Genomic DNA, 12,046 nt, shown 5'->3' on the forward strand with positions numbered 1-12,046 from the left:
GAGTCCTTTTTATTGTTTGATGGCTAATGTAGATGTTAGCTTTTAGAATGGCATAGTGAGCTGTCAGAAGCTGAGCCTTGCCTCTATCCAGCTGTGTGACTATGCCCAGTTCAACTAGCCTCTCAGCACCTCATTTACCCCCTCTGAACACAGGATAATAACAGTGGCTGCCTCAAATGTGGTGGTGACACTTAAGTGAAGCTACAGCTGTGGTGCACTTAGCGTGGCTAATCGTAAACACTTGGCAAGTGATAGTGGAGGTTGCTATTGTCAATGTGTATTATTTGCACCAGAGTCATCCTGGACATCCATCCTGGAGTGAAGAGGCCATGGCTCCTGCCAAGGCCAGTGGTTTGTGGCTGGAGGTTTCACTGGATTGCCCTCTCTGGACTGAAGTGGTGCTGGGCTGGGAAGCAGGAGTCCTGGGTTCTTGTCTAGGCTCCACTTATTCTATGTTTTGGGTAGAGTTCCTCTGGATCTTCATCCATAGTTTGGGTATTCCCAGATCTCCATATCTATTTAGGAAATACTCATGTAGGCCAACAGGGCAAAGATGATCTGGGTTGGGTCCTGGACCAGCTCCCAAGAGCCTGCAGGGAGGCTAGAGGCAGACAGATGCTTTGAGCAGAGAGGGAGCAGGAGAGCCACACCCAGGATGTCTCATCTGGATTGGGGAGAAAATAGAGGCTTCTCCTGGATGGTGGGCATTGTCCTCCCTGGCTCTGGAGTTGAGAAAAACCCAGAGGCTAAACCAAGTCTTTGCTAAGCAGAGTCGCTTTTTCAGGTCTGTCCTTTAGTCCAGATTGCTATTTGTGAATCTTTCATAAACCAGAACCACCATCTCCATCAGACACTCCAAGTCATGGTTGGAAATTCCCCCATCATTGTAGAACATTCCACTGTGACAGGTACATTGCCATGGAGCTCATGTGCTGGACAGACTACCTTGTTCCTGTCTACCCCACAGCCCAGAGGAAATGGCTTCTTGGTCCCTGTCCTTCCCTCTGCTCCTGAAGAAGCTTGGTTTCCAGTAGGGAATTAGGTGCGAGGCATGCAGCACAGATTTGGGGTTTCTTGACCTACTGAATGATGACACTGTGTGGGCTGCTTCATGTTTCTTGGGTTTGGTTAGATTCAGACCAGAGGAAGAGGCAAAAAGGAATACCATGGAAAGGTTTTGTGGAGGCTCCTGCTAATGGGTACTCTTGTTGGGATGTTAAGAGCTGTGAGTCAGGCAGCAGGTTTATTTTTCATTTTGTGGCCAGTCCCATCCAACGGGTCAGCCCTGGGAGAGCCAGGCCTGGCATATGGCCAAATCTTACTTATACTTCATTTTGGGCTTTGAGCTTTTAGGGATGCTTGTTTGAGCAGGATGGTGCTACAGGCTGGGGCTTCTGATTGAAAGGGCACCATCCCTGCCTGCCTGGCCCAGGGCTGGGGGACCCTGGTCTGATCTGCCCCTACCCCACCCTGAGGTGAGACCTAGGGCTGAGTTTAATGGCTGAGAAGAGCCTGAGCCTTCAGAGAGGTGGTGGAGTGCTGGAGATGCTCTGGGGTCAGGCTACTGAGTGTCCAATCCAGGTGCCCACTCTGCCTGTGTGGCCTTGTGTAACCACTGTGTCTGAGTTTCCTCATCTGTCAAATATTTACCTCTTAGAGATATGAAAATGAAGTGAGTGCATGGGAAGTGCTAGAACACCATCTTGGCACAGCACAGGCTCAAGCATGTTAATTATTTTCATTCTTACTCATCTCCTGTGCCTTTTAAAGGGGACAGGCTCCCCTTAGTATGAACAATCCTGACCAGAGAGTTATCTTCTGAAAACATAGACGACTACTGGTGTTCATTCATCTGAAGCTTCTCATGGCTTCCTGCCATCTACACAATAACATCCACATCCTGTTCCTTGACATTCAAGGACAGTAGCCATTTGGTTCCAACCCGACTGCCTGCCTCCCAGTCCACTGGCTTGCTCTCCATCAGGTATTCTGGGATCCCCATCCTCTTCCTTCAGTCCCAGACCAACCCTGCTCTCCTTCCAGGCCCAGATCCTCTGTCACTTCCTCCAGAATCCTTCTTCAGGACCCTGGCCCCCCTCCTGTGATATCTCTGCCTCAGCCAGCACCTGGTTTCTGTCTTAGATGGGGCCTGAATGCTCTCTGTACCCCCAGCACAGGCCTGGATACCCGGTAGGATTCAGCAGATGGGTATTGAGCGATGGAATGAACAAATGGGTGAGTGGTTGGAAATGGGATTCTCTGTGGCTGGGAACACTTCCTGCTGCAGTTTCCATCTGATGGATGACCCAGAGAAATACTCAGGCCCTCCTCAAAGTGGAACAACAGGCAGGAGGGAAAATGGGCCTATCTTATTCACAGGATGTGGAGTGGTGATGCTGCCTCATTTTCTTCCCCCAAGGATCTGGGCATCAGATCATAGCTGATTTATTGTTAAGGCCCAGCCATGTGTTCTGAGTGTTCACTGCCTGAATGTACACTTGAAAATGCAGGTCTTGGGGTGCCTCCCATTCCTTCAGTGGCATTTTCTGGAATCCAGCCACTGCTGGAACATGAATCTCGCTTACTTCCTATGCAAATGGGAATAAAAAAAAAGGTCTGTATGTGATCTCTTTCCTGTCCCCCACAGTGACCAGCACAACTTTTTTTTTTTTTTTCCATCAAGAGGGGGATCAAGAAAGCTCCCTGCTCAGGAGGTCGCTGGGTGTGGATACGTCAGTGCTGGATAAAATTGCTAGACTGCATAATGGATGGTGCAAAGAGAACCCTGAAGGATGAAGGGCAATCAACTCAGGCCACTCAGGAGGGGTTGGGAGCATGGGCAGTGCAGAGCTTGGAGATTTGTTGGGCCCCAAGAGGAGGTACTGCAGGAGCAAAGGCCTCTGAGATGCGGGACAGCCTTGGGTACTAGAGAGAGGGGATGCCCCACTGGATGGAGGGAAGAGTGGGAGAGGAAGTTAGGAAGGGAGTGGGAAACAGTATCAAAACTAGTTCATGGCCGTATGTGCTGGTATGAGCTGCCACCCGAACTCCACATGTTCAGACCTAGAAGGCCTGAACCAGCCCTGAATCACTTAAAGTTTAAAAGTTCAAGGAGGCTTGAAATATGCTAATTTCACAAAAATGACTAAAAGTACAAAAAATCTCCTACAGACTCAGCAGTTATAGCCACCAGGTTGAACAGCACAGGCAGCTGAGCACATGGCTGGTGACGGGACACAGGGCACAGGAGGCCATTGCAGAGGAGTGGGAGTGTGCCGGTCTCTGCTGCCTTCTTGTCTGTAGATACACAGCCTGCCTTGCTCTTTAGGGTTGAGCCATTCTCATCACAGACTTCTCCCCGGAGTGCACAGTCAGTGACAGCTCTTCCATTGCCCCCCTTACTCTGATCTTGGAGGGAGGCAGAGCCATGGTTATCATCCTACTTTGCAGATGAGGCACCTGAAACCCAGAGAGGAGAGAGTACATTCAAGTCCTTCAGAGCCTGATGGCTCCAGGTTGGGGGACCCATCACTCCTGATCCCAATGCCTGTGGGGCTGCTAGGCCTGCTCACCCCTGGGGCTCTGAGCTAGAAAGTACAGCACCTCTGGAAGCTTCATTTCTGGGGGGGTTAGTGCCAATAGCTGTTTGACCTCTGGGGCTGCTTCACAGGGGCTTCTCCTTGTAAAAGCAATGGGGGCAAATGAGGACTAGAGTCATGTAGTCCTCAAGCTGGGAACAAACCTGATCTTGGTGGCTGCCTGCAGGCTGCCTCTTTGGCCACAAAGGATCTGGCAAGGATGAAGAACTGGGGAAGCTCCGATTCAGGGGGGTCTGAGGACCCGCCCCAAGAGGACTCCTGCTTAGACCCCCTGGATGGAGACCCTAATTCCAGGCCAGTTCCAGCCAAGCCCCACATCTTCCCTACGGCTAAGAGCCGCAGCCGACTTTTTGGAAAGTGTGACTCAGAGGAGGCTTCTATGGATTGCTCTTATGAAGAAGGCCAGCTAGCCTCTTGCCCAGCCATCACAGTCAGTCCTGTTGTCATGATCCCGAAACATGAGGACGGCCCCACCTGTGCCAGGTAAGCTGTATCTGGAACCTCGGCCCCTTCCTCACCAGGAGCCAAACTGGCTCACCTGGCTGAGGCCCCAGCTATGGAAGTACCACATGGTGCTCTAGATTTTAAGCTGTAGGTCATAGAACCAGGGAGCTGGGGAGCCTTCAGCAATCATGTGGTCCAGCATCTGCACTCATAGGAGCTTGGGGACACATGGTCATGGATGCTGGCATATATGCTGATCTTAGATGTAGGCTGATCTCTAGCTGTCCAGGCCTTGAATGCTCACCAGCCCTAAACACTTAGTCTGTAAGTTAAAAAGCTCAAAGCCAGGAGGCTTTTATTTATTTTTTTAAAAGATGTTTAGATTTTTGTTTTATTTATTTATTTATTTATTTATTTATTTATTTATTTATTTAAGAGAGCAAGAGTGAGCATGAGAGAGAGAGAAAGAGAGAGAGAGAGGTAGAGGGAGAGGGGTAGAGGGAGAGGCAGACTCCCCACTGAGCAGGGAGCCCAATGCAGGACTTGATCCTAGGACCCTGGGATCATGGCCTGAGCTGAAGGCAGACGCTTAACTGACCAAGCCATCAGGTGCCCACCAGGAGGCTTTTAGAGAGAAGGTGCAGAACAGTTCTAGTGAGGAGCCCACCAGCTCTTTGGCCTCTACCAAGGCAGGTCAGGGAGGGTGCATAGACTGGCTAACCTCTGGGTAGTGTGGGGACACTTTTTCACTTGTCAGGGGCTATCCAAACCTTTGCAACCCCTGCCTCCAGCCCCCTCCAGGCCACTGCCTCCAGAGCCCCAGCTCCTAAGCAAGCAGAAAAGTGAGTGGCTTGGGTAGGAGAGGAAGCAGTGGCAGGAGAGACTTTCTAGATGGTGCCTATAGACAGAGTGGGGACAGAATGAGGGCACATATACCTCACGGTTTCTTATTATATCAGTTTCCTGGACAGTCACCTAGACTAAGGGATGGGTTTTGTATCATGTTTTTTCCCCTTTTAGTTTGCCCTGGCTTTTAGTCATGCTCCCCGACAAGCTCTGAAGGCACATCAGAGTAGTTGGATGAAGGTATTTTCTGGCCCATAGGCAGCCGTCCCAGGACTCTGTGACTGCTGGATCTGAGAAGAGCCTCAAGCTCTATGATCGCAGGAAGATATTTGAGGCTGTCGCTCAGAATAACTGTGAGGAGCTGCAGAGCCTGCTGCTCTTCCTGCAGAAGAGCAAGAAGCACCTCATGGACAGCGAGTTCAAAGGTAGCCCTGGAAGGCCAGATTCCTGGGAGAGGCCCCGCTGCTATGCCCTGCTCTGACCCTCACTTTGTCTTGCAGACCCAGAGACAGGGAAGACCTGTCTGCTGAAAGCCATGCTCAACCTGCATGATGGGCAGAATGACACCATCCCCCTGCTCCTGGAGATTGCCCGTCAGACGGACAGCCTAAAGGAGTTGGTCAACGCCAGCTACACAGACAGCTACTACAAGGGTGAGGACGAGGACAGGGTCTGGCATGGCTCTGTCCGCAAGCATGCCTGGAGCCAGGAGGCATTGTCATGCCTAGGCGAGTCTCTCAGCTCCTTGCTCCCTGGACCAGCCACTGAGATGGCATCTCCTGGTCCCAGGGGGTCCTTGCCTCCCCCACCTGCTGGACTTGGTTTCTCTTCATATACATCCTGGTCCCATCCTCCTCTCTGTGGACTTGGTGTTCTTTGCCTCTGGAAGCCATGGCTACTCTCTCTGCTACTGTTCCTTGACCTTGGGCAGTTTTGACTACTCCAGTTCCCAGTCTGTTGTTCCCTTGGTGATTTCTACTCCTACCTCAGGGACTCCTTGGGCCCCCTTTGGGCATTCTGGCCTGCTCTCCTCTTGTGCAGGGGAGTCTTCTGGCACTTTCTGCCCAAGTCTTGCCCCTGCACCTGTCCAAGCACAGGACTGTGAGTACAAAGCAATAGCACCCATCCTCCACAGGCCAGACAGCCCTGCATATTGCCATTGAGAGGCGGAACATGGCGCTCGTGACCCTCCTGGTGGAGAACGGGGCAGACGTCCAGGCTGCAGCCAATGGGGACTTCTTTAAGAAAACCAAAGGGCGGCCTGGCTTCTACTTTGGTAGGGAGACCATGTGGTAGATGCTTGGCTTTTTGACAATCACTAAGGGGAGGTTTAGGGTGGAGACAGAGGGATTTGGAGGCTGGGTGGTCCAGGGACCAAACTCAACTATTCGTGAGGCCCATCCTATGCCTGTGTTGGCCGCAGGTGAGCTGCCCCTGTCCTTGGCTGCATGTACCAACCAGCTGGGCATTGTGAAGTTCCTGCTGCAGAACTCTTGGCAACCTGCAGACATCAGCGCCAGGGACTCCGTGGGTAACACCGTGCTGCACGCACTGGTAGAGGTGGCCGACAACACAGCTGACAATACCAAGTTTGTGACGAGCATGTACAATGAGATTCTCATCCTGGGCGCCAAGCTCCACCCTACACTGAAGCTGGAGGGGCTCACCAACAAGAAGGGGCTGACGCCACTGGCTCTGGCAGCCAGGAGTGGGAAAATTGGGGTAGGGGGAGGCGTCTTGCCTGAGCTAGGGGTGCAACTTTTGAGGGTGCCATGGAGAGGACTGCCTGCCTTGCTGCCACCTGATATCACCACCCTGCAGAGCCCTCCTTCTGTGACACTTGCCAGAAGGTGTAGGACAGGGGCTAGTAGGGTAGCCAGAGGAACTGTGAGATGCTGAGTGGAAGTCAGCACCACACCTGACTATTTCTGACTTTCACATCTGAACAGCACCAACCAGACAGAGTGGGGGTGGGGTGCTGGCACCTGGGTGCGGGGGTGGCTTGAGCCAAGGGTGAAGTGGCTGTGAGCAGGTGTGATCAGGTGATGATGGATCTGATATGGCTGTAGTTGAGGTCTGAGGCAGGGGGCAAGTTGGTCAGGAGGCTGATGGATAGAGGTGAGGGCTCTCCTGGGGCTAAGCTGAGTCTCTGACTGAGCTAGGAAGCAGACTTATTGTTGAGGCAGAACTGGTGGCGTAGTGGGGATGTGCCTGTGGTGGGGCTGCTTGCTGGCTGGTCTCTCACAGGCTTTTGTATCCCCATGGTAGGTCTTGGCCTATATTCTCCAGAGAGAGATCCAAGAGCCTGAGTGCAGGCATCTGTCCAGGAAGTTCACTGAATGGGCGTACGGGCCCGTGCACTCGTCGCTCTATGACCTGTCCTGCATTGACACTTGTGAGAAGAACTCAGTGCTGGAGGTGATTGCCTACAGCAGCAGTGAGACCCCGGTGAGTGCGCCAGGGCGGGGCCCGGGTAAGGTGGGCTTCTGGCCTCACTCTGCCCCAGTCCCCTACCCTAGCTTTGTCTATCCTTTCATCAGTGATAATCTGTTGCCTGGGGCCTAGGCTCTGATGCCTCATCTCCCTGTTTATTCCCACTGAATGTTTTCCTTCATCATACAAATAATGTAGGGTGATTTTCTCATAAAAACATAAATATTTCAGGTAGACAAAAATAATTTTCTTTTTATACCATATAAAAGCATGTAGCTTCATTTTGTTTACATTAAATGGGATCATACTATACAAAATGTGGAACAATCAATTTTTTCATTTAATGGTGTGTCTTGTAGATCATTTTATATGAGTTCATATGGGCCTGCTTCATTAAAAAAAAAAAAAAAAAAACCTGGCTGTATAGTGTTCCAGAGTAGGGGTGAGGAATAAATTTCCATTGGAGGATATTTGAGTTATTTCCAGTTTTTTGCTACTACAATGCTGCAGGACACTTGGCATGGTTTGGGAATTTTTCTAGGATGCCTAGAATTGGAATTGCTAAATTGAAGAAATATGTATGTTTTAATATTATAATAGGTACTGCCAAGTTGTCCTCCAGAAAGACTGCATCAGTTCACTTGCCCACTAGCAGTGGGTATACATCTACCCATGTCCTTGCCAACCAGGATATTATCAATATCTTCTCAAAAACTGATTTAAGTTTTTGGGGGCAAAAATGCTATCTTATTGATGTCTTAATTCTCATTTTCTTGACTAATGTGAGGTAGATAATTTTTAGTATAGTTATCTGACCATTCATATTCCTTTGGTAGATTTCCTGTTCATTGTCCTTGGCCATCTCTTCTACTGGACTGTGGGCCCATTCCTTTTGGTTTGCAGGTGCACTTGCCATAGAATGAATTGATCCTTTCTCTATTGCTTATGTTAAAAATATTTTATTTTCTTCCAGGCTGTCTCTTGGCTTCTAGCTTCATATAAGACATCATTTGCTTATAAAAGATTTTCATTTTGAGAGTCAAATTAGTCTTTTTCATTTGTAGCTTCTGTGACTTGTATCTTGCTTTGCACGGTCTCTTCCACTTCAAGATTATACATACACATATCCTGCAATATTTTTGTTTAGCTCCTTTGTAGTTATTTTATGTTTGGCTCCTTAACTTATCTAGAATTTATTTTTGTGTAGGTGTGAGGTTGGCATCTTACTTAATTATTTTGTTTCCAAATGAGGGTCCCAGAGCCACTTAATGTAAAGTATGTCCTGCCACAACTTCCCTGTCTGTCCTTGCTGAGCTGATACCTGCCCCTGAGGCAAACCTGGGGGCTAGAGTCTATGCTGTCAATGATGAGGGGCTGCCACAGCTCACAGGGTAGGGGCTGTGTTTACAGGGGCAAAGTCCAGAGGACATAGAGGCCTGGCCTGCTTTGCTCCACCCTGTCAGCCTCCACCTGGGAGGCCATGCTGAATCAGGACCTTGGACTCAGAATCTTGGATGCAAATGTTCCCAGAGGACTAGCCCGTGTAGGAAATGGCTCTAAAAAGGCTCGGGTGTTTGAACTAGAGAGGAGAGGGCTCTGGGGCCATGGCTGCCATCTTCATATCTCTGAAGGCTCTCTTGGGTGAACATGCAGTACTGGGGTCCCTGAGTACAGAACTGGGACAACTGGTAGAAAGCAGAGAAGACCAACATGACTCTAGAGAATAGATCTTCCTGACAGTGTTTCTCTGCAGGCTGCTCGAGTCAGCAAGGAATTTCCTATCCCCAAAGATATTGAAGAAAACACTGAACAGGGACCTTGTTGAGGAAACTTAAGCTTGGGCTGGGGGTTGGGCTCAATGGCCTACAAAGGTTAGGATGACCTGATTTTGGCTCATCCATCTTAGGGATACTGGAACTTTAACGGAAGTCTCTTGGATATGAGATTTTTGTGGTATCTGGCTGGGGAGTGAGCCTCACCTCTTTCTGCTCCCCTTAGAATCGCCATGACATGCTTTTGGTGGAACCACTGAACCGACTCCTGCAGGATAAGTGGGACAGATTTGTCAAGCGCATCTTCTACTTCAACTTCTTCATCTACTGCTTGTATATGATCATCTTCACTACAGCAGCCTACTACAGGCCTGTGGATGGCTTGGTGCGGCCTGAGGCTCAGCCTCAAGACAAGGGAGTGGGGAGAGAGATGGACATTCTTATAAGACCCCCCTATGACCCAGGCCCAGGCCAGACCCTGGACTCCTTCCTAGCATGCTGGAAAGATGGAAGGATCATCTGGAGCTCCTTATGTCCCTGTGCTCAGCCCTCCATCTCTCAGGCTGTCCTGGCAACACTCCCCTCCCCTTTCTCGGTCCCTCCTTTAGCGTCCTGGTTGGCTGAGGCTGAATGGATGGTCTCCGAGGTCCCTAGTGGCAGAGGAGGGATAACAGGTTAGAAAGATGAAAGAATTAGGGCTCCAGAAGCAACTCTTCCCTGAGTTGGCTGTCTGCAAGGTCATGGGCTGGCATGAGCCCTGAGCCCATTGCCATCCCACTGACCCACTCACTTGCCAGCCCATTGCCATCCCACTTTTGTTCACTCACTTGCTCATTGTTCATTCCCTGGACATATACTTTTGAGCACATCTTCTGTGCCAGGTCCTGGGCCACCATCAAATCAGCCTAAGACCAGACTTCTTCCTCTGCCAGGAGCCATGGACTCCTTTGAGTTACTGAATTGAATCCTTTCCATTCAATACCCAAGCACTTAATTTGCTGCCTTTATACACAGGACTTCTTGCTTATAAAATTGATTTAAAATTCCACTTCCCAGTTAGGTGAAACCTGACTTCTCTTGACCTCATAAGGCCTCTTAATAATTTCATTTTATGAGGAAAGAGAAACACGCTGATTAAGACAAGCTAGCGAAGCAGTGTTTAAAACGTCAGTGACAAGCAGAAAGGAAACTTGCCCTAGAAAAGTGTCTGAGACACAAGGATGACATGTATATGGGACATCTCATCTTCCACCATCAATGGAAAACCTTGACAGGGGTTCACCCTGGCTGTGGGAGAAGCAGGAAACATATGGCATTGGGTCTATAAGACTGCTTCCACCTCTGCCATCAGCCTCTTCTCAGAAGAGCTCCAGGCTGAGGACATTGTCTGGGAGGCAACACAGCACTGTAAGGATAGTCTGCTTGGCACCTAGAGGCTACCACTTTGGGAATCCGGTCCCACAGAGGGGCCTCCTTGCAGGTGTCCCCAATGATGCACTGTCTTTAATTATGCCTATCTCTTGAACAAGGCTAGCCTCTTGGGCAGGGGCTGACTCTTAATCACAGGGCTTGGTAAATGTTTGTTGAGTAAATGAATGAGTGAATGGAGTCTCTAACCTCTCTGCACCTTGCAGCCTCCCTATAAGCTGAAACACACTGTTGGAGACTATTTCCGAGTCACCGGCGAGATTCTTTCTGTATTAGGGGGAGTCTACTTTTTTTTCCGAGGGGTAAGCATTCCTTCCCACACTGAATTTCCATTATCACCAAAGCAAAAAGCCAAGAGACTCACTTGTTGCTCACTCACTCTTTAATTCGTGAGAGAGATACACAGGTGAAAATGAGAGCCCTCCAGGCATTTATGACTGGGGACTGAGGGTCTACCCCATGGGTTCCTGCAGGCCCAGGGTAGTCTTGTTGGAAGATAGTCAGGACTCCTCGTTGAATGCACAGTTGACCCTTGAACATTGCAGGAGTTCAGCTCTCCCCACGATAAAAAATCTGCATATAACTTTTGACCTCCCCCCAATTTAATACTAATAGCCCACAGTTGACCAGAAACCTTACCAGTAATATAGTCAATTAACACATATTTTGTATGATATGTTATATATTATATTCTTACAATTAAAGAAGCTAGTGAAAAGAAAATGTTATTAAAATCATAAGAAAAAATCATAAGAGAAAATAGATTTACAGCACTATACTATATTTATTGAAAAAAAAAAAACTGCATATAAGTGTCCTTAGCAGTTCAAAACCATGTTGTTCAAGGGTCAACTGTAGTTGTCAGCTCTTAAGTGACAGGATCATGACAGGTAGTTATCCAATTAATCAAAACAATGTGTAAAGTTCAAAATAATGAAAGAAATCTACACATATACTGGCATCAGTTTATTTTGCCTGAAAATATGTGCATATTCCTTGGCAATTCTAACATGTGAATAGTCTTTTCTTTGAAATTAGGGCCACTGTTACACGTTACACTGTTATAAATAATTGGAGATTATTGTGATTTTTCCCCCCGTAATCTTTTTGATCTAAGGTACACCAAATTTTTCTTAGTGATTCACCATTAAGGAGTCTTTCCAAATCACTCTGTCTTCACAGAAACTACTGTTGTTATTTTGTACTCATATTTTATATTATACTAAAATACAAAGCCACAGTAGCAAGTGCAGTGGACAAAAAGCTCTCTTGGCAACTAGTATTAACCTGGGGGGAAGAAGTAGAGCGTGTGGGTGTGTCTTGGAAAGGATCTCCTAGCCACCAGCACTCATTGTGGGCGTCAGTTGGAATGTTTTTAGGGAGTGGAGAGCGTTGGCTATTCTGGTGACATAGTTCAATGGAGGCTGATTAAAGAATTTTTACTATAATGCATAGTTATTAAAGAAAATTAGGAAAAAATACACATATTAAAAAGAAGAAAACTCTCAATCTCATTATTCAAAT

The 12,046-nt window shown here is 48.5% G+C and overlaps 1 protein-coding gene across 5 annotated transcripts in view; it reads left to right on the top strand.

Moving 5' to 3' along the window:
• Positions 1-12,046, top strand: part of TRPV1 (transient receptor potential cation channel subfamily V member 1) — a 37,151-nt gene that overhangs the window by 6,462 nt on the left and 18,643 nt on the right. For 2 of the 5 annotated variants that reach the window (XM_077851660.1, XM_077851662.1), the window contains exons 2-9: positions 3,766-4,082; positions 5,148-5,314; positions 5,390-5,542; positions 6,025-6,165; positions 6,313-6,611; positions 7,158-7,337; positions 9,321-9,479; positions 10,729-10,824. In XM_077851660.1, coding sequence (XP_077707786.1) covers positions 3,799-4,082; positions 5,148-5,314; positions 5,390-5,542; positions 6,025-6,165; positions 6,313-6,611; positions 7,158-7,337; positions 9,321-9,479; positions 10,729-10,824 — 1,479 coding nt within the window. In that variant the 5' untranslated portion in view covers positions 3,766-3,798. Of the gene's footprint in view, positions 1-12; positions 4,083-5,063; positions 5,315-5,389; positions 5,543-6,024; positions 6,166-6,312; positions 6,612-7,157; positions 7,338-9,320; positions 9,480-10,728; positions 10,825-12,046 lie in introns of those variants that run through there. The other 3 variants (XM_077851661.1, XM_077851664.1, XM_077851663.1) reach the window with 3 other exon arrangements.

This window comes from Canis aureus, chromosome 16 (genome assembly GCF_053574225.1).
Source record: "Canis aureus isolate CA01 chromosome 16, VMU_Caureus_v.1.0, whole genome shotgun sequence".
Lineage (NCBI taxonomy): Eukaryota > Metazoa > Chordata > Mammalia > Carnivora > Canidae > Canis > Canis aureus.